At 50.6% G+C, this 21,843-nt stretch overlaps 2 protein-coding genes across 2 annotated transcripts; one reads left to right on the plus strand and one right to left on the minus strand.

The window, feature by feature from the left end:
* The first annotated feature begins 374 nt into the window (after positions 1-374).
* Positions 375-5,610, plus strand: TCEANC2 (transcription elongation factor A N-terminal and central domain containing 2). Its single transcript, XM_071565030.1, has 4 exons — positions 375-490; positions 1,283-1,424; positions 2,668-2,861; positions 4,654-5,610. The coding sequence occupies exons 1-4, from the start codon at positions 389-391 to the stop codon at positions 4,840-4,842; spliced, it is 627 nt and encodes a 208-aa protein (XP_071421131.1). The 5' UTR covers positions 375-388; the 3' UTR covers positions 4,843-5,610.
* A 7,363-nt stretch (positions 5,611-12,973) lies between these two features.
* Positions 12,974-19,546, minus strand: CDCP2 (CUB domain containing protein 2). Its single transcript, XM_071565491.1, has 6 exons — positions 19,471-19,546; positions 17,410-17,757; positions 16,984-17,328; positions 16,164-16,517; positions 13,480-13,658; positions 12,974-13,288 (listed from the first exon to the last, which is right to left on the minus strand). The coding sequence occupies exons 1-6, from the start codon at positions 19,544-19,546 to the stop codon at positions 12,974-12,976; spliced, it is 1,617 nt and encodes a 538-aa protein (XP_071421592.1).
* Positions 19,547-21,843: the final 2,297 nt, after the last annotated feature.

Below are 21,843 nucleotides of genomic sequence, written 5' to 3' on the forward strand. Positions count from 1 at the left end.
GATGAGCCCTCTCGCCCCGCGCGGCGCCTGCTGGGAGGTGTAGTCCGCGCCGAGGGGCGGCTCCAGCCATCCTATAGGGCCGTGGTCACGACGGGAACTATCGGGCGGAAACGGCAGGAGGCGGCACAACCCCCGCGCGAGGCTTCCTGGGAGATGTAGTCCATGCCGCTGGGTACCCCCAGCCACCCCATAGGGCCTCGCCCCCGGCCGGAACTACTGGGAGGAACTGGTGGGTGGTGGCACAACCTCCGCGCGAGGCTTGCTGGGAGGTGTAGTCCGCTCCGTGAGGTACCCCCAGCCACCCCATAGGGCCTCGTCGCCGGCAGGAACTACCGGGCGGAAATGGCGGGGCGGAGGCGCTTCCGTGAGGGCGGGCGGCGAGGGCAGCATGGAGCGGTTCCTGGTGCGCAGCGCCCGCGGCCCGCAGAGCCCCCGCCCGGCCGCGCCCGCGCCCCGCAGCTGCCGGCAGGTCACCCTCGAGTCCCTCAAGGCAGGTCACCGGCGGGAGGGAGCGCGGGGTGGCCGCGGGAGGAGCGGTGGGTGAACGTGGTGTGGGGTCAGGCTGGGCATATGGCCCGGGGACAGCGCGGTGCCACCACCGGCTCCACTATTCCCACCTGGCTCACTTCCCTCCCCAGCAGGGAAAGCCCTTCAGTTCGTTTCACGGCCATCCTGTGTAAGAGCAGTGTCCGAGCTGAGCCCCTCTGCCCCACCAAGAAGTTTATCGGTGTGAGGCACAAATGCCTTGCATTCAAAATATGAGCCTTGCACTGTTTGCAGCCTGTTCTGTCAAGGTCTGTGGCAAAAACTGAACAAAGCTGTCAATGTCCACTGTACTTAGGTCTATATTCGTGTTCCCTAATGCTTTGTTTCTATCCTTGTTGTCTTTATTTTAAATTTAAAGCAAAACTGAGCAGTATTCATATTTTGCCAGGCTGCCTCTCTCTTAATCCACTTTCCTATTTAGAGACACTTATACAGAGCATTCTTTGAATTCAAGACACTTCTTTTCTAGCAGATGTTTGCTGTTACATGCCCAGAGTTTGGCAGACCAAGGTAAAGCCTCTCACTTTGCTTCCTGGTTACTTCAGTCTTGGTTTGCAGGAGGTTTCTAATCCCAAGCAAGTACCCATCCTCCCTGGGCATCATGTATTCTGTGCTCTGGTCCATGCCATGATCAATAATTCATGTGTTGATAACAGCCCCATTAACTGAAATGAAGCCAGTGTCCTTATTTATCTTCAGAATGTTCTGGTTTCCTAATGGCTTTTCTCCTTCCCAGAGAGTTGTGGTTGTGGAAGACATAAAACGGTGGAAGTCTATCCTTGACCTTCCTGGGCAACCAAAAGAGAACCTGATTGAAGCTTTGGAGGAGCTGAAGAAGAAAATACCTTCCAAGGAAGTGTTACTTTCCACTAAAATAGGTATCTCTTGTCTATCTAAACTGTGCATTTAGGCTGTCTTGTGTCTGCTTGGCTTGTCAGTATAGAAGAGACTAGTTTGGAAGCTTTTTAAGAAATTAGTGTCACTGCCAATGAAATATTGATATCCAGCTTGCAGTTTTCAGAGCTGGTACTGAGAAAGTCAGCTGTCCTCAAATTCCTTGCAGGAAATATTGCATCACCCCTTTTGTGATCAGATTTTTGAAGAGCTTTTCTTGGTTCCTGTGGGTTTTATTCCTTCTCCTGCTGTCTGTCAGAGGGCTCTTTTGCCATCCAAGACGTGGCTCGTTTATTTGATTTGGATGAATCCTCTGGATGTGTGAGAAATTCTCCTCAGACTGGCCCGGAACTGCTTCCTGCATCCTCCCCCTGAGGAATCCCCGTGCAAGTGGCACAGCACAATCCCTGCCTCTTTTCCGTAGGGCGTGGGGGAGGGATAGTGTGTGACCACATGGTCCTTGCCTTTCCTGAACACCGAGAGCATCCCGGCCTTTGTTTGCCATTAGAACAGCCGCATCCCTAATCACAGAGCCCTGGGAAAAGAGAAGCGATCCGCCCCTTTCGCTGTCTCCTGAACTGGGGTTTCATTTGCTGTATTCAGCTTATTCAGGCTTTTCCCGAGGTTTTTCCCAGCGCCTGCCAGCAGTCGGCTGGGCTGGAAGAGCCATCGAAGCCTAACAGTGACATCTCCTGGCCAAGAGCGCTCCTGGTCAGGGAAATACACCCCTCTGGAAGCAGGAAGCTCCCTTTTGTCTCCTCGCAGAGAAAAGCCTCTTCTGCACGGGCCTTGCCGATGTGAAAGATTCTGCTTGGAGTCACCGTAGTGTTAAAATGCTACACCCACCATCAGCAACATCTTCCTTAAAGGGGTTTCCAGTTGAAAACCAACATCTTTTGTAGGCCTACCTTTCACCAGGTCCAGGATCTCTGTAAAAAATTAGCATAGCCTTGTGTTACATAAGTGTCATTCCACATCTCTGGAAGGGAATTTTCACAATTCCTTGCTAATTGCTCAGGGAAAAATCACAGCAGAAGCCAGAGAGCGAGACCTCCATGCTTAACTCCTAACAAATTTGTATTTGTGTTTGTGTCAGTGCTCTGGTTGTTTTGGTGCCTGAGTTAAAAGTGTGTGTGGCTGCTCTAGCACTGACAGTGCTATCCAACGGTCGGTGTCTGTTGTATTTTCCCACCTGCCGGTCCCACGGCAGCTGTTCCTGTTTTCCAGGTCACTCAGTGAACAAGATGCGCAAACACTCCGATCCCGACGTGTCCGGCCTCGCCAAAGATATTTACACTGAGTGGAGAACCTTCATCAGGGACCACTCCAACAGGCCCTCCATTGAGGTCAGGAGCGATTCCAAGTCCGAAGCTTTCAGGAAGAACGCGCGGAAGCTGCTCTGTGAGGCCCTGGATTTAGAGGTGAGGGTCAGAGCTGGTTGCTTTAACTCAGCGAGTTGCTTCTTGTAGGAACAGGTTAAACCTTTTCCAGCCACAGCTACTGCCAAGCTGGTCCTGCCTGCAGAGTGGGGACAAGACCAGGTGACCTGTTCCTATTTTTAGTGATTCACAGCACACCCCTATTTATAAGTAGCTTTGTTTTCAAGGTAGGTAATTGTATTTTGGTTGTTAACCAAGTCAACATGCTAATTGTAAGCAAGGTGTATGTGCTGTCATTTACATAACCTGTCAACAGATTAGTTGTGTGTCTACTGCAGTTGGGCTGTACAAGAAGGAAGTTAATAGAACATGAAGTTTTTCCTACTACTCAACAGCTGTGAAAGCAAGTGGGACCTTTTGGGTGTTTCCTAATTAAACATTTGTACATTTAAATCTATTGCAAAAACAGAGAGGCAAGATTGACAGTATATGAAGTGGTGAGAAATACCAGATCCCTCAGGTATCTTTAAGTAAATGAACAGAGCTTTGCTGTAAGGCTTAATGACTAGTTTGCTTGGTCTATGAAATGCCATAATAATTATCCTTTTTAATTTATTCATTAATTATCCTTTAAATGGCAAGTCAAGTGATAAGCACTCAAGAGTTTCAAAGCTGTGTGTTTTCTGGCTGTGAGAACAACCTCTCCAACTTCTGGTCCATCTGGACTGGGGCAGCACAGAAGGATGGTTTGCTGTAGGAATGCCTCAGAAAGGTGGGAACTCACCTTTGCTGGGTCCAGCTTAGTTCCTAGAAAGCACATCTATGCATGGTGATAACACTGGTGGTAAAGTCTAAATCCATGGGACATAAAGACTGTGGTACCACCCTAAAACGAGTGGGATTGGGTAAAGCAGAATTGCTTCTGAGCAGGACTCACCTGAAAGCAGAGTGAGGAAGAGCAACCTGAAGCAACCACCACACGTGCAAGCAGAGCTCACAGCAGGAGTTGAACTTAGGGCAGAGCTGGCACAGAGGTCCAGCAGCTGGGGAGCAGGGACACCTGAGAGGGTGACAAAAAAGGAGAAGGGAAGGTGGGGCTGAGTGGATCCAAGGGACCTTTTAGTGGGATAGGTAGCAAAACCAGTGTGGGCAAAGGACTAGGAGGAATACCACTTGGCTGACTGGAATCTCCTGCATGCAAAGCATGGGAGATTCCCCATCACAAAAGAAGTGAAATTAAACCATTTTTTATGGGTGGGGGATTTTTTTTCTAAACTGTGCTAAATTACAGGTTTTGGCACATGTTGAAGCAATAACTACATAATTAACATTTAGCAAATCCCTTTCTGTGTTCTTAATTACACCTCCTTCTACACACAGAGAGCCCACATTTCCCTTTATAGCACGAGGCAGAGTTGCCAAGTGTTTGGCACATCTTAGAGTTGCTGTTGGAATCAAGTTTAAAGCAGTATCCAAGGCACCTTATATCAGCAAGATCAGAGTGAGCTTTATGGAGACACTACAGTGTAACCCGTAATTGCAGTTGAACTCAATACCCAAAGCTTGTCACAGATTAGTTTCCTGTTGTGAGGGCAAAGTACTGCCACCCAGCTGGAGATGGGGACACGTTCCCTGTTACTGACCACGGTGCCTTGTTCCTTAATTGCTGGGGTGGAATTAAATTGCTCTTCCTGTTACCCTTGTGATGGGAAGTAGATTTGCTTGAATCTAAGCTGATTAATGAAGAAACACTGAAAAGCGCCAAACTCCAATTTCAATCAGTTGGTCTCCTTATTAGATGTAAAGATCTAATTTTATACTTTGCTGTTTTCAGATTGATCACCCACTGGCTGAAAATATTGAGCGAGAAGCTTTTCATCTCTCTTCCCGCCTCATTAACGCGCCGTATCGCAGGACAGTGCGGGCTCTTGTCTTCTCATTAAAGCACAAACCTGAGATCCGAGCAGAAGTCAAGGCTGGCACACTCACTGTCCCTGCCTTTGTGCAGAGCCATAAAAAGTGAGGTGTCATGCTTGGTCCTGAGTGAGAACTCCCCGTGCCTTCATCTCTGTGGAACTGGGAGCCCTTTCTGTGGTGAGGGGAGTGCAGGAATGCTGATAGTGTCACTCCAGCACCACTCCATGAACAGGCCTGCTGAAGGGGAGAAATAATCATGGTGCTGTAAATCTCACTTGGTAGAAATCCATGTGGGATTGTTGCAAGAAAAGTTTCTTCTACTCTGCTGTATATTTTCCATCCTTGCTGACTCACCTGTTTCTCCCTTCTGCTCATTTGTCACACCTCAGTTTAGTTCCATCCCTGATGTGGATTTTCAGGTGGAATCAGCTGAAGAACATAAAGGAGCAGCTCTGTGCTGTGTTGGTAGGAAATACTGGGAATTCAGGGTAACTGGAGCATGGGAGGAGATTCCTTGTGGATAACTGCAAATCCTAGTTAGCTCTAAATCATCCATGTCTGCTGCAGCTGGGTCCTGCCTATGGCAAGAGCTGTTTTGCCAAGCCAGGTGATTTCCCTTTGCAGCATTCCAGAGTTGGATGCAAAATGGGTTTGGTAACTTGCTCTCCATTATTCCATCAGCTCAGTCATGGGCATTGTCTAAAGCCCTGGGGTGAAAATCAAAATGGCCCAGAGTACAGGTGCTATCTAATGCCTCTGCTCTTCAAAGAGCAGCTCACTCAGCCTTCCCTACCTCACTCATGATGTAAATGTGGTGCTTGTTCTTACTGTAATGTGAAAAACATTTGTAATGAATTTCTAAATAAAATTGGGATGTAAGAAAATTATTCATTTTAAAGACTTTTTTTCCTCCAAAAGGAACACAGTTCAGAATTATCACATGAACAAATCTAAGCAACAAACTATTGTTTAAATTCCTTCTAGTTATTAAAAACTGGAAATCTTGCTTTTCATACTTAGCCTGATCTCTTCAGTGCCACAAGTTATCATAAGCTATTAGTAAGACTGTGACAGGCATGGTGTTCCTATCTTCACCCTAAAATGTGACTGTGGTCATTACCTTTTCTTCTGCAGACTCAGAAGAAACACCCAAAACTTACCTGAGGTGTTGAAGTCCATCCATTTAATTAGGTAGTTGCAGGTTCTCTTAAAAAGATCTAAAAACCTCTTCTGTTTTCCTGGGCCAGTGCAACACATTTTGAAGATGCCTTCAAACAGCTGGCTTTTCTGAAAACAAACATTTCATTTATAGAAAATTAACATCAGGTGTGTTGGAGACAGAAGCTGACACATACAGGGGTGGTGACAGAATGGATAATACGTCAGTGAAGGTCTAACACTTGTTGACCAGGCTGTGGCAAGAGATGTGCAAACTCTCAATTTGCTTCTTACAAGTAATCAGCTCCATTTCCCACTTAAATAGCTTCAAACTGCACAGCTGTAATTGAATTCATGTACACTGGACTGTCATGGAAGAGGTTCAGGATCAATGAACTACCCAGCTTTTGCATCAGACCTGCAGTGTTTATTTTCAGCTTTGTGTTCCTGGTGCTGGGCTGTGTTTTCTCTATTTAGGTAATGTGTGAAAAGCAAAAGCCCTGAAAATGAGGAATTTCTGGACTAATGAAAGCCAGGTCAGAGAACTTTCCCCCCACAGGTCAGATACAGTCTGACCATGCCAAGTATTTTTCTTTTAGGAATTAACTTCAGAGATGCAGAGTTACTGTACATGAGCAGAAAACTCTCCTACAAATTTCCTGTTTAGTGGCTAATGTTTTTGCCCAACTTGTTTTCAAAGGGACACAATTGTATATAGCTCTGGCTCCAGCTCTTCTGTCTTGATGTTGAAGCTGACAGTAACATTTGGGCTGAGGATTCAGACAGCTTTACATAAAACTCTGTCTGGTGGAACTGGAAGGGTTGGACTGAAGACCCAGAAGACAAGGAATGCAGAGGACCAGGAAACACTTTAAGGACAAATCCAGAAAGGAAGGTGGGGAAAGAAGAGGAAAATGGAGAGGGGAAAGCAATAGCCAAAATGGGCTTCATTTTCCCAAAGGGTGATGCTGAATGTGGCAACAGGATACTTGATACCTAGCAGTAATTAAGTTTTTAATTAGGCTGTAAAAACCAGATTCCCTCCTTGGAGTAACCTCACCTGCAAAACTGTGTTTGTTATGCCTTGGGTTACCTGCTGAATCAGTTTGCTGGGCAAACCCTTCTAGATTAAAATGGATGATGAAAGGGCTGAGCAGGGACTCCCTTGTGCTTGGTTTCTCTGGCACAGCTGGTTCCCTTTTTACAAGGGAAACATTAGATGAGGGATGCTCCAATCTGCAGAAAAGTTGTTCTTTTTCCCTTTTTTCTCCCCTGATTGAGCCTAGCCTGCAGATTTCTGTCAGCAAAAGGGTACATAAAGCTGACAGACCTCTACAGACTTGCTGCACCCAGCAAAGAGAGGAGGGAAGCACCTTCTGGAAGTGTTGTCTCCTGATCCCCTTTCCTGTGCTGTTGGTGCTTGGGGAATACAGGGTGGGCTTAGGGCAGCACTAGGAGGGATGGAGGAGGGAAATCATCCCTGCCAGAGCTGACTTCTGAAGAGCAAATTTGGGAAGGCATCAGTTGCCAACCTGCTCCATTCCCCATCAGCAGGCACAGCTCAGGAGAGCTTTGTCCAGCTGCAAATTACTTGGGCAAAACAGGATGGGAGTAGACAAGACCCTCCCTATCCTTTGCAAAAGAGAGTGAGCAGCAGCTCACCTTTTTTCATCTTTCAAGAGGCTCTTCAAAGGTTTCTCCACAAAGAATCCAAACTTTCAGATCTCATTTGCTTCCCTGGCAGAGGGGAGCAGAAAAGAAGAGGTAGAGGAAGAGAAACACATCAGGGAGTTCCCCAGCCCAGCTGGCCACAGCTCCTCTGCGCAGGATACAGGTGGATGAACCAGCATCTCTCAGGAAGGGAAAGTGAGGCATGAAGGGTGTGTGATATGCCACAGTATGCAAAAAAAGGGAATCTCATGCCAGGGTTACACTGCAATTAATGATGCTCTAATTCTTGTGCTGGCAGCCCTTGAACAACATCCATAGTCTCTGTCAATTAAACTAGATTATGGAATGATCCTCGCTAATTATATATTATTATCTAGCAAGCAGTTATCTCCCTATAAAGGGTGCTCCTATAATGGACAAACACTGTTTCTCTAGCACTGCCAGCCCCAATGGCAAAAAAAAAAAGCCCAAACCATTTCTGCTGTGGCCAATATTATACCTAAACTGAAATGTTCACATTGCAAACACTGCACTCCTGTCCCAGATGGAGGAAGAGGAGGATGGGGAGCTGTAACATACAGAGCCAACCAGAGACAGGAGGCAGGGTCAAATATGCATCCCCCAAACCTGCTGCAGAGGTTTGACTGTAAGCTCAAAATACAGCTGTGAACTCTCCCATCCATCATGAAGCAAATGCCCTGCTCAGTCTCCACCCCCCAAAATCCCCATGAGCAGGAGAGGAGGACCTTGCTGTCCCCAGGGCTGTGATGACCGGGAAACAGTTTAAAATAAGCTGGGAAAACAGCTCCCGGTAAATGCCGTCACTGCATTTCTAATTGTCCATATGCTTGATCCATTATGTTTTCCCAGATGGCTGGGCTGCTTGACTGCTGCCTCCTCATCTGAGCTGTCACAGCCAGGGTAGCCAGCACATACCTGGATCCCTGAGGCAGACACACTCCTGGAGCAGGTGGCATTGCCCACCTGAGCAGGCAGGATGAGCTGCAGCTTCCCCCAAGCTGTGATGGACCAAGGATTGTTGTGTCAGGACACTGATAGGTCCATCACTGTGCTGGGGATTTAAACACCAATCTCCTGAGAAAAACATCCTAAGGAGCAGCAAACCCACTCCTAATCCAGCCCACAAACGGCCCTTGTGCTCACCCCATGGCCAGTCCCTGTTAAATTAACCATAAGGGTTTGAGGAGAGAATGCAGGATTGAACCAGGATTAGGGAAGCCTGGCCAGCTTCATTCCTGGCATTCTTCAGGATAGGGAAAAATAGGAAGCTAAAGCAGGATTGAAGTGTGACTTCCTGGCTGAGTCATGCCCCAGTGTGGGATTCAGGCTGGCTGGGCAGTGCTGCTGAGGGTCTTGTTTGCACCAGGGCTGCCAGTGGTACCAACCTTGGTGTCCAAAGCCATCCCACACACATCCTGCATGGGAAGCAAGAAGCTTGCAAGCAGCCTCTGATAACCCATCATATACAAAGCATTGCTTTGGAAAGAAGCTCCTCAAACAGCCAGCTCCTGCACAGTGACCCCAGGGCTGGGCTTGCTGCCCCTCACCTGCAGCATCCTATCGGATCATGGCCAGACCTGGTGTGCTGAGCTACTGTGAGGAGTCAGGAACTCCACTCCCAAATACTAGCACTGCAGCCAGAGGGGCTGCATCTCCTCCTCACACCAGCAGCCCAACAGTGTATACAACCATGCACAACCAACCCCCCCAAACTCTACCCCACACTATGCTGAATTTACAGCCTCAGCAAAGCCCGACCACCCTGAGGCTCCTCTGAGCTGCTCAGGGCCATCACAGCATGACCAGTTGCACCTGAATGGGGTTGCTGCAGGTGCAGTTGGATTTTTCAAGGCTGCCAAATCCTTGTGTTCTGGATCATGAGATCCTGTGCTTGCTGAGCCCCTCAGTGGGATGGTCAGTCCTGCCCAGTGCCCCAAGTCAGGGAGAGCAGGGTCTTGTGCCAGCAGCAGTGCCCATTTTGGGGCATTTCCATGCTTGTTGCATTTGTTCAACTGACCAGCACAAAAGCACAGCCCCCTTCAGCACACCCCACCAGGGTGACACATCAGGAAAACTTTCATGATGGTAAATAGAGAAAACACGGAGAGCATGGCTCGGATTTTTTGAATGTTTTAGCCCAGCTTCTCTCCAGCAGGAGCAATTTCCCCAGGGAAGGAGAGGAATAAAGCAACTGATCTCCTGGGGACTCTTCCAGCCCTGTTTTCTATGATCTACAATTTTCCAACAGTTCTTCACCAAATTTGCACTCAGACATACGCAGAGGGATAAGGGAGGTTCTCCCTCACGCACAACAGCAAAGCCTTTGTCTGCTCCGGAGAGACGCGACTCCACGTCCATAAGCAAAGCCAGGAAATGGGGTGGCTGCATCCAGCCCAGTGCAACCGAGTCATCATGCTCTAAATAAATAATCAGATGAGTAACAGGAGCACTCCTGTGCCCGCTGCTCTCCTGCTTGCTCGGGAAGCACTGGGCAAATGCTAAGGAGGGAAACTGAGGCCTGATGTGTGAGTACCATGGGCATGGTGAAGGAAAGGGCTGTTGGTGATGGATTCCTGGTATCTCTTTGCTATTCATCTAAGTGGCTTTTATATGAGAAAAAGGGTTTATTTCATGGAGTTCCCTGGGCAGTCCCTCTCTCCAGGCTGTGTGTTTGCACCGCTCCCCTCCCCAGCCTGGGCAGTATGTCAGGGAAGAGGAGGTTTAACAGGGGACGTCAGTGAGCAAATTCCTTTGGGGAAGGGAGACTGGATGCCTAAACTTAGTGGGGAAAACGAGAGGCTGGGACATGGCAGAAGATAACTGGAGGCTGAGGAGGGCTGGTGTTTGGCAAGCACCAGAGGCTTTCCTTGCTCTGAGTGGAATGACTGGCTCAAGTGGTTCGCTGCTGGTGACAGCTGCAGATGCATCTGTGAACATGTCTAGAAAAAAGCTGGGAAAGGTCTTTTGAAAGCACTTAAGTTGCGTTAATCACCTCATCCATGAGCACCTGAATAACGCCCTGCTGGGCTGGGCATGCTGGGGATCCCCCTGGCTCAGGGAACAGAGCTGCTCCCACAGCACCTGTCCTGCATCCACAGACAGGGGTGTGTGCAGTGAGAGCTGCACCCAGGGATGCTCAGGCACCTTCAAACTAGAGCCAGAGCTGGAAGCTCTCCCTAGTGTGAGCACAGCAGTAGTCCCTTCTGCTGTTGGACCCTGGAACCTGGTCCAACTCCTTATTTGAGTACAACATCCACAGCTACCCAGAAAAGCCTTTTTCCCTTTTTTGCAGGGTGCCAGAGGCTCCAGGAGGGCAAGGAGGTGCCTTTCCTGCAGGCAAGGACTGGATGGTGCTGGGTGCTGTGGGCTCCCTGTGAGGCATGAGTGGCTGCAGTGTTCACCTGTTTCAGCAAAATCTGGGCCACCAAGAAGGTTAATTATATCTTTAAGTTTCTTTCAGTTGTCAAATCTTGTAACTGTGGTCTCAAGCTGACAGTTCTATACCCAGCAATTAACCAGCAGCGAGGCTTTGCAGGCAGTGGGGGGGGCTGGCCTTGTTTCCCATCTATGTACACAACTGGCTCTCAAAACATTGCCTTAATGGAGCTTAACGGGGCTGGCAAATATTTCCCTGGGAAATCTCGCATTTGCCAATGTGTTGCACCAACAAACACCAAATCAATCCTAATGAAGGCTTCTTGTTAGGAGGCATGAGCAGATTTGTGTCTTCTTCCCTCCCCAGACACCCTCTCAGGCATCTGTGGGCTGGTGCAGTCCAGGAGGAAAAGCTGCTCAGTCATCATCCTTTTCCTTTGCTGCTGCTTCCCCTGATGCCCTGATGTACAGAACTGCCCAGAGGGAAGGAGGGCATTGGCCAGGGCAGCCTTTCACTCATGGGACTATCATATCATTCCCTGCTAAATGCTGGTTTCCGCAGCAGGAGGGGTCTGATGTGCTGTGCAATGCTTTTCAGGGATACCCAGTCTCCTCCTTGGGATGCACTTACATTTAGAGACAGCATTACCAAAAAATGGCTCCTAGATTACCCACTGCCCTCAAGCTTCTTTTTTTTGCCCCTGCAAAATGACACTGGGACATTTTAAGATCTCTTAATTAAGGCCCTGCACCTCAGTGGGTTTTACAGAGGATGGAGGGGGTGGTCCCTACACAGGCTCCCAGGGCTGCATGCACCCTTGTTCCACAGTGAGATTTCATGTGGCTTTGCCATATGCTGGCTCTGACCCATACCAGGATGAACACAGGCTGTTCTGTGACAGCCACTCCATCTGTGATGCTGAAGGGGAATGCCCTTTGTGTTGGGATGGCACAAGAGGCAGGCAGGGGTTATTTGGCCATCCATCAGGGCTCTTGGCAAGGATCCCCACTTTTCTGGAGGGGCAGATGACCACAGGACTCCTATTTTTGTGCTCTTAGGTTGCTGAGCTCACTCTCTGCAGGGACCAAGGGTAGAGGTCTGGTGTCACTGAGGTCGCAGGGGAGCCAGCCACTCCTACCAGGGTGATCTTTACAGCGTTGCCAAAACCTCCATGCTCCAGCATCTCAGGCTCCATGGCACCACAGCCTGCCAAGCTACAGCAGGATTTGACCATGTTTTCGGACTTCAGGAGCAATGCTGGTACAGGTCCCACAGCAGTGAACACCTTGATATGCTGGAAAGGAGGAAATTACAGAGGAGAAGAGGATTGTTCTCCTCCCTTCCAGCTGCTGGTGGGTGAGGCCCTCATAGCGAGTCCTGTGAGAAGGTGATACAACATGTGAAGATCAAATGAGGAGCTCCAGGGCATGGCAAATGCATCTCATCACATCACCCACAGACATCCAGAAACATCACCTGGGAGCATCTACATGAGCTACATCTGTATGTGCCAGGTGGAGATACCTATAACACAGCTCCATGGTCCCTTCCCGAGCACGGGTGGGAGCGTGGAGAACATTTGTTGGGAATAGAGCTATATCTGGGGATGGTTTGCACCTTCAAAAATTCAGCTAGAAGTAATTGACAGGATGATTTGCAGCCATCGGCAAACAACGTTACTTTCCTGAAAGCAGCAGCACTAGAGGGGAAACAAATTGAAGCAGGTGCGGGAAGAGTTAGGGAGCACAAGAATTGCATTCTCGAGCCAAATGGACAGATTGAGACAGAGGAAAACAAATTGGGAAGGGAAATGGCTGCCTATTGCCCAGATTTTTCAGGCACTGGGAGGAGGTGGAAGTTGGGTTCAGGCTCAGTTTCGTGGCTGGGAGTTGTGTCTCCGTTTGGGCAGCTGTGTTAGTGCTCAGCCTGGAGTGAGGGCAAAGTTTGGGGTATGTTTTCATCCTGGGCAAGGCTGGGATTGCAAGCCCTGGAAACCTGGAAAAGCAGCACCCTACAGAAGCACCAGCCCCACCACTGCAATGACCATGAGGAGCCCAGCCAGGATGCAGATGCTGATGAAGACAATGTCACTGGTGTCCTGGCTCCTCATTTCATGGGCATCCATTGCTTCCCCCTCCCACTGCTGGGCATCCACGAGGTTTTCTGCTTGGCTGAGCCTGGATGGGTCAGGGCCAGCAATGAGGGTCACCGTGGCTTCCTTCTTTTTTGGCTCACACTGCACCTCATATTGGTGGATGTCCTCCTGGTCACCCACTGAAAAATCAATGTAGAGGATGCTGACGATGACAGATGTGTTGTTACGTCTCTGCAAGACAAGGGTCACAGCTCATCAGGGTTTTGTGCATTCCTTTTCTCAGGGGTTTGGAGGGATTGGCCATGAATCAGACACATTTCTACTGCGAAGATGTGAGAGGGACTGGGAATGCCTCTCTGCAGCCAGCACAGGGTTAACCATCTACCCAGCTTGCTTTAAAGGAGGGTTTGCTCTCTGCTTACCTGGGATTCGGTGCCACAGGTGTCGAACCTGGTGTGTATTTTAAAGTTCCTGCCAACCACCCGGGCTGCACAGGAGGGGGTTCCCAAATAAATCCTATTCCTCTCCAGGTGGGCCAAGGACTGCACAGGGATCTGGATGTGGAAGTCTGTCCGGGTGCAGCTGATGTTCATGGGCACAACTATTGGGACAAAAAACAAGGTACATGTGTAGAACTTGGGATGAGTTTTCAGGAAAAAAGGAGCTACACCCAAAACTCAGAAAGCATTATCAGTGTTTTAGCCCTATGCCATGCCAGTGGCAGAAACTGATGGCTCCAAGGCCCTGCCCTTCATTTCTACCCCAGGGAGAGACCTCACCACCATCAACCCCCTTGAACCTCATCCTCCTTCCCAGGTCTCTGAGTGACACACAAGTGCCATTACAGGTAATATTATCATGCTGTCACTGTCACTCTGGATCATTGCAAATCCAGTGAGACATTTGCGCTGCCACCCAGGACCAAACCATGAGATGGATGGCTTGCTGTGGGCACAGGACTCCCCTGCATCCTACGACATCCCTGCCAGAGGTGCTCAACAGGGACAGAAAGGAGGAGATGGCTCATGGAGGACTCCACGCCCGTCCTGGGGCGATGCAGCTGCTTGGCTGCCACACAGCCCCCAGGAAAGGGTGAGCTCTGTCCACGGCCCCAGGGCATCCTCTCTGGGGACGGCCCAGCCCACATCCTCCTGTCACAAGTAGTATTGGCCCTCCACTACCCTCACAATGCTATTTTTGATGGGGAGCTGGTGAAGGGAGTGCACGGAGGGAGCTGCTTTTGAGCTGTCTAGGATGTCAAGATGAAGAGCAAGGCAATGGTGATCCCAGCTCCTCCCCATTACTCTCCCTCTGGCACCGTATTTGGCCCCTCTGGATGCAGAAAGCATCCACACAGGGGAAGAAGCAGGGAGGAAAAATGCCCCCCTCTTTAAAGTGAATCTTTGCTCAGCTTGAACCAACCACTTGGGCAGTATGAATTATTGAATTATTCCAGCTCCTTCTGGATCTGGGAAGATGCAATAAAATCAATAAGAAAAAATAGTGTGACTTCTCTTTGCTTAGTGCATTATAAAACCATTAGAATATTTACCAAATAACTAAAGTGCATTAGATCAAGAAGAGGAGAAAGTGGATCCTCTCTCCTGCCGTGAAGGCTTTCATTCAAATGACCATAAATCACACAGGCCCAGCCCAAGGTGTGCCCTTTGGTGGGCCTGAAGGGAAAATATCTGCGTGCTGAAGGGCTGTGGGTGTGGAGGCTGAAAGGAAAATATCTGTATGGCTGAAGGGCTGTGGATGTGCATGCAGAGGCTGAGGTGTCCCTTTGCCTCTGGGGGCTCTCGGGAAAGCCAGTGGCAGGGAGGGGCCCGTGTGTCCAGTGGGAGCAGCCACTCTCCTGGGAGTGCTGGCAGCTGGATGTGCCACAAGGGATCCTAATCAGAAGCAGATGTCGGAATCACTGCGCAAACACAGCCAGCAGCCTCGGATTAAGGAGGGGAGGTTCAGTTTCATGTCCACACTAACATGCATCTGGCTGGTGTGTCCCCTGGGGGATTGAGGAACCTTGGGCAATTGGGAGAAGTCATCCTCTTGGTGATGGGATGTGACTCTTCACTAGCATCCCATCTATCTGTCTCCAACCTCCTTCTTCAGGAGCAGGGTTTCTCCATGACCACATACAGTGAGGGCAAGGTTCTCTTCCTGCACACTGCTGTAAAACTGTGAGAAATAAGGGCAAGGATGGGGACAGACCTGCTGAGCACACTACAGCCCGATTCGATGTTCACTGTGTCTCTCCCTACACAGGCTGAAGAGGCTCAGGACAAAACTTTCTATCTCTTACTCCTACAGCCACACACCCCCAAAATCCTTTCCGCTGTGCTAGAAATGAAGAATGATTTTGTAGTTGAGGGATAAGAGCTCATAAACACAGGGCCAGCCTCTGTGCTGCCAGTCCAACAGCCCTGCTCTGGCTCCAGCCCTCCAGCGAGGCTCCCCCTGGCTGAATCATCTCTGACCCCCAGGTCAGCTCGGATGTAATTATCTTGAAATACAACAAACGCCATAAATTTACTGGTGTTTTAGGTGCAAAGGTTGGCAAATAGAGGCAGAGGGTTACAGACAGCTCCTCCCACCAGCTGTGGATGCACTGGCTGGGACACAGGGCACACCGGCCAGGCAGGGCTGGCTGGATTTGGGAATGCTGTGCCCTGGGGATCCTGTCCTCCCCTGCTGCTGCCAGTGGAGGAGGGGATGTGGTTTATGTCTCCCTGCTCAGTGGTGTGCTTGTGTGACCAGAGCATCTTGGGTCGCAGGGAAAAATGTTGTGATGCCTTGGGTTCCCTAAAAATTCCTCTGGGTTTCTCCCCTGGGAAAGGAATGGGAGCAGGGCAGTGGCAGAGACATGGGAAGGAGAAGGTAGAAAGCATCTCCTGAATACTAAACAATGTGAAGCATGTGTGTCTCACACTCCATGAGAACTGGAGCTCACTCACAATGTTGTCCTCCACTCCATCCCTAAGGAGTCCCAGGCTCTGCTCCTGCAGACAGGATCCTTCACCACACAGTCCTTCGGGAAACTGAAAGATCTCAGGCATGTCCTGATGTATCTAAAGCACTGAGAAGCACCCAGGTAAGACCTTACCTCCAACATAGGCGATGGAGAAGCCCCTCTTGGCCGTGTTGCGGTCGGTGTGGAGGACCAGGAGCAGCTGGTTGCTGTGGGAGGTGATGGGTGCCAGGCTCTCCCGCCCACACCACCGGCCCAGCAGGGATCCGTTCTCGGTGCCACCGTCGAAGGCAGACAGGTGATCATAGTCACAGCCACCCGTCAGGCTGCTCCGGCCCTCCAGCTCCATGTCCAGGAAGAACACCCTGATCCGGTAGCCCGGGGGCAGATGGATGCTCCACTGGCACTTGAGGTTGTTGGGGTAGAAGCTGGGGTACTGAGGGCTGGAGAAATTCCCTTTGATGGCAGTGAACACCTCTTGGCACTCGCCTGCTCAGGGAAAAAGAGGAAAGGAAAAATCAAAAGGAAATGTGAAGCCCCTGTGTGTGGATGAGCTGGTGGAGGAGCGATCACCTGTTTCAGCACCCTTCACCTCATTGCTACCCAGCCTCGTGTTTAGCCCATGGACAGCCAGCAATCTGGGGGGGCGGAAACTCCCAAGGTGGCCAAAATCCTACAGAAGCACATGGAAAAACCCATATTCCCAGGCAATGACATGAGCAAGGAAGAAGAGCGACTCTTGCTCAAGAGAAGGACAGCCCAGGGCATGGGATAGCCACAATGATGCCATTTGTATTGCAGTGGTTTACACTTCACACCATCATCTCATGAGCTCTCACCAAAGGGATCCCCTCCACTATCCTCTTGCTGCCACAGGAGGGAAGGAATAACCACCTCAACACAGGACCTGTCCCCACGTCCTTCCCACTGCCCCACCACCCAGAGACCCTCGCACCCGAGTAGAAATGGGCCTTGAAGCCCCTGCCACCGATGTTGAAGTCCGACTTGAAGATGATGAGGAGGTGTGGGGTGGAGGAGACGGTGCGGGGCGGGCGGGCGCTGCCGCAGTAGCGTCCCAGGCGGGGGGCAGTGACGGTGGGGCCATCGAAAAGGGCCACATAGTCGAAGCCACAGCCCTGTCCCCCCTCCAACTGGAAGTCAGCAAACACCAGGGTGAGGGGGCCACTGCTGCCAGCGCCTCCAATGCTCCAGCGGCACTCAGCATCGTTGGGGTAGCTCTCGGGGTAGCGGGGGCTGGTGATCTCCCCAGACAGCCCTGTCAGCTGCCCTCCACAGGCATCTGCAGAGAGGCACAGATGATGAAGACAGTGGGAGAGGATGGATGGATGGATTCTCTGCCACCACCATCCCACCCTGATACCTTTCCGGTAGGCAGCGGCAAAGCCATGCTTGGCCACGTGTCGGTCAGAGCGGAAGATGACAGCCATGACGTGCCAGGCAGACGAGAAGGGTGGCGGGGGGCTGTGGCCACAGAAGGTGCCCAGGAGGTTGCCCCGGTCCCGGGCAGCCCCATTGTAGACCTGGAGGTAGTCATAGGCACATGTGTCGTGGTACTCCAGCTCGAAGTGGCTGAAGGACAGCAAGACAGAGGAGCCCTCGGCCACCACGATGAGCCACGTGCACTCCGTCTCATAGGGATACAGACCCGGGAAGTTGGGACTGGAGAAATTGCCAGAGGATGCTGAAAGTACTCCCCCACATTTGATGCCTGTGGGACACAGAAGTGGATGTCATGCTGCCTTCCCAGGGGAAGCCTAATACAATGGAGATGGGATGTACAACCCTGGCTCCATCCCACCACTAGCACTACCAAAATACCAGCAACCTGCAGACCTTCGCTGGGATTGGCACATGTGCCCTCCATCACCTTTCACTCCGCCCTCTGATCCCTCTTTCCCACACTGACCCATGGTGTGGCTGCAGCAGGGCTGTCCTAGAGCTTATCGTGCCAGTGATGGCATGGTGTCCCCTCCTGTTTTTGGCTGGGAGAAATGAAGTAGGGAGTGAGTTTTAAAGGTTCAGATGCTCCAGGTTCACCAGTGGCCCAGCTGCCCAGCCCTTCAGCTTTGTGCCTCCCACTGACCATCCTCCCTCCTATAATGGTGGTATCAGTGAATTTGAGCTGGGAGAAACAGGGGTGCAGGGCTCGATGCGCTGAACAATGAGTTATGCATGTAGGGATCGATTTCCTAATGAAATCTTTATTCTGAGACATGGTTATTATAAAATAAGGTTGGGAGGGGGCCGACTGTCACCTGCCCCTGGGTCTGATTAGGGCTAGGGTGAAGATCCTGATATAGCGGACACATACATCATGTCTGGGAGGGATGCAGACCTCGTGTAGCCCTCAGGAGACAGGTGTGGGTTCCCAAACAAGGCTGGGCGCTCACTGCCATCAATCTGGGCCAAGTATATTGCAAATCAATAGTCAGCCAGTGCACATTGCTTTTCATCATGCTCACTGGCACAGTGACCTCCCAGTGAGGGGGGGTCCTCCGGGTGTGTGGGATGGAGCACCACGTGTGTGTGTCTGTGTATGTGTCTGTATGTCTGTGTGTGTGTCTCTGTGTGTGTGTCTGTGTGTCTGTGTGTGTGTCTCTGTGTGTGTTTTTCTGTGTGTGTTTGGCCAGATCTAAAATCACCTTGCTAATTACTGGGCATGGGCAATGAAGTAATATGGGGCTGGTACTAAAGGAATAATGTTGAAATAAATACCCAAGAGGGGAGCCTGCAGGAGAGGCAAGTAGCCACAGTGCAGACAGATGGATGGATTAAGGGTTGGGAGCCTTGGGGTGCTCTGGGAAACCCAAGTGGGAAGTGGGGTGGCCACTCAGGAGCACCTGCACCAGGACCAAGGATGGGATTCGACTTCTGATGCAGTCTTTCTGTGAGAAAGGCCCTGCTGTTTTTGGGTAAAGAGATTGCTCTGTTCACCCTAACCCCTAAATTACTGTGTCATCTGCTAACTCTGTCCTGCAGTCTTGGAGAGGCATTTTATACAGGTAAGATGAGAGGTTTATTGCATGCCCACCACATACACACACATACATATATTCACACATACATATATACGTGTATGTGTGTATATATATATATAGATATATAGATATATAGATATATTATAGACAAGTGCAACTCCAGAAGTTACACAAACCCTTCACCACAACAGGACAACCCCTACCTGTAATCCTCAGTGAGATAAGCATGAAGCAGAAAACCAAGCATGGAGTAGAATCCCACACTTGCTGCTGCACACAGTGACTCCAGATCCCAGCTCCCTGTCCCTGGCCTGAGCCAGCCCTCTCCTCGTGGGAGAGCTGGAACCCACTTGCACCCCAGAGCCACTGTGGCACCCACAAACAGCCCTCTCCTCCTCAGGATGCCCCAGGGTCCCCACTGGGAGCTGGGATCAGACTCTTACCTCTGCTGGGAGCATCCCTGAGAGCCCCGCAAAGCACAGCCAGTGCTGCCAGGTATCCCACCCACGTGCACCCCATCCTCCAGCAGGAAAATCTCCCCTCACCGCCGCCTGAGCATCCTTTTGGAGCTGTCTATCTGAGAGGAAAAAAATAAATAAAGAGAGAAATAAATAAAAAGCAGGAGGACTGCAGAATTAATAGCAGAATGAATAATTCATCACTTGTTTGAATTAAGAGCAGCAAGGTAACTTGATCTATTCCTCCCTTCCTTCACTCAGTTTTAATGATCTGGATCAAATGTCCCAAGGATTTACACTATACCAGATACCTTGTCAATACACTATATTTAGAAGAGATATTAATGTTTCAGATATGGTGTGTAACGGCAATAAGTCTGGGCTGACAATATGCCCTTAAGGGGCTATGAAAATAATTTAGTTCGCCAGGCGAGCCAGCGAACCAAAATGGGAATTTCAGACTTACCGCGGAAAAGCACCTCAGGAATTAACATGATTTATACTGCGGCACCCACTGCACAAAGCCAGCTGGTGGTAGAGGCTACAGAAACAGGGAACTGGATTCGAACACGTCCGCGTCTCCGCGCTGGCTGCCGGGTCAGCACCCTCAGCGCGAGTCCAGGCTCAGCGGGATGCTCAGCCCGGGAAAGCAGCAGTCGTGAACACTAAAGATAGCAAATCCCACCTCCCCCGAGGAAGATTAGAGATGAATTGTGACTCATGGGCAAAAAAACATCGATTATTATAGAACCTGCTAAGGCCTTGGAGAATTGCCACGTTCTTCCATGCCGGCTCACACTCCTTCTTGCCCAGGCTCTTGGCTGAAGGTAATCGAGCCTTTGGGTTTGGTGGGAAAGATGTGCTCCTCGGGCTGTGCCACGTTAGCTGGAGAAACCCCAAACCCAGCAGCAGCTTGGTTCTTTCCCTCCCACCCAGGAGAGAAAAGACTTTCCTGCTGCCACAGCCCACACCCAGATGAATGCCAGGAAACAAAATCCCACGAGGGCCTCCCAGCATGAGGGACCTGTGCTAAAAGTCACCTTCAAAGCAGCAGGGAAAGAAGCAGCGAGTATCTCTAAATCTTAGGCAGGAGACAAGTTGCATTTATTAATTAAGCAATGAGGATCGATGCCTGAGACATTTCCTGTGGATTAATGATGGGCTGGGAGGAGCTGATGGCCTGAGGTGCAGCTAAGGACCATTAACACCAACTGGTCATGAATCCCCAGGAAATGCTCCATGCCAAGGTCGTTAAGAGCCTGCATATATTTATGGGGAATAATAACAACAACAATATTTGTACAGGCTCTCTCTCCACTGCCCAGTCTTGCTGGAGCCATGCCGAGGGCTGCTGGGAGCACTGGGGCATCCCAGCCAGGAGCCCTTTATCCTACGCTGAGGTGGAGAACACTGGATTCTGTCCTGGCATATTGGGCACCACTTCACCCCATGAGCACCAGGACTAAGTGCACATTGGAACAAGATGGTGCAGAGCACCCTTCTCTGTCCTCAGGTACTGTGTGAAGCTCCTGCTCCAGTGCAGGCTCTGGGAGATGCTGTGATGCTGTCATGTATCCGGCTCACCTCCCATGGACACTGCAGAGCTTAATTAGTTGCTTCCCTCATGGCTTGGAGAGGAGGTCTGTCCCTGTGCCTTGGGAAACACATATGGGGCCACACAGCAGAGAGGCAGGAGAGATCTGGCATCATGGCCCCTCCTGGATATTTCCATTGTCACAATGCTGACTCTGCTAAGAGGAGTGCTCAGCCCTCACAGCCACAATCCCCTGGGCTTAGGGACAATGTGTTCCCTGACTCCTCCATCGCTGCACTACAGAGCAACATGTTCATCCTCACCCCATCCATCTCCAGCAACACACACTGTCCTCCAGCTTTTCCACCACTGTCCTCGGCACTGAGGCACATCCCAGCACGAACACAGTGTCCAGGACACCAGTACCTACAGAGCCACTCCTCTCCATCCCTCCAGCTGGCCATAACCCCAGGAGATGGTGTCACTGAAAATTGGTGACAATGTGGGGGTCAGAGCTGTGCAGCACAGCAGCTGTGCCCTGCTCCCAGGAGACAGCATCCATCAACCACCGGCACATTCACCCTTCTCCTGACCTCGAGATGGCCATTCCCAGGCTGGGCCTGAGCCCAGGCAACTCACGTGTCAGCTGCAGAGCCGGGCAGGAATGGAAGGCAGGGGGAGAGTGAGACACAGCAGAAAAGCAAGACAGAGGAGCCAGGTACAGAGGTCTGGCTAGAAATACTCTGGAGCCACTCAAGGTACTTTGGCACCAACCAGAGACACGGTGGTGATTTCAAGGTGTGCCATACTGGGGCTGCTTTTGT

The sequence above is a fragment of the Pithys albifrons genome, chromosome 10, assembly GCF_047495875.1.
Source record: "Pithys albifrons albifrons isolate INPA30051 chromosome 10, PitAlb_v1, whole genome shotgun sequence".
In the NCBI taxonomy this organism is placed as follows: Eukaryota; Metazoa; Chordata; class Aves; order Passeriformes; family Thamnophilidae; genus Pithys; species Pithys albifrons.

Coding starts and splice junctions, on each gene's coding strand:
- TCEANC2 (XM_071565030.1), top strand. CDS start 389: ATGGAGCGGTTCCTGGTGCGCAGCGCCCGCGGCCCGCAGAGCCCCCGC. Junction 491..1,282: donor TCACCCTCGAGTCCCTCAAG/GCAGGTCACCGG, acceptor TCTCCTTCCCAG/AGAGTTGTGGTTGTGGAAGA. Junction 1,425..2,667: donor GTTACTTTCCACTAAAATAG/GTATCTCTTGTC, acceptor CCTGTTTTCCAG/GTCACTCAGTGAACAAGATG.
- CDCP2 (XM_071565491.1), bottom strand. CDS start 19,546: ATGGGGTGCACGTGGGTGGGATACCTGGCAGCACTGGCTGTGCTTTGC. Junction 16,518..16,983: donor CAAGGCCCATTTCTACTCGG/GTGCGAGGGTCT, acceptor TTCCCTGAGCAG/GCGAGTGCCAAGAGGTGTTC. Junction 13,289..13,479: donor CCTGTGGCACCGAATCCCAG/GTAAGCAGAGAG, acceptor CTTGTCTTGCAG/AGACGTAACAACACATCTGT.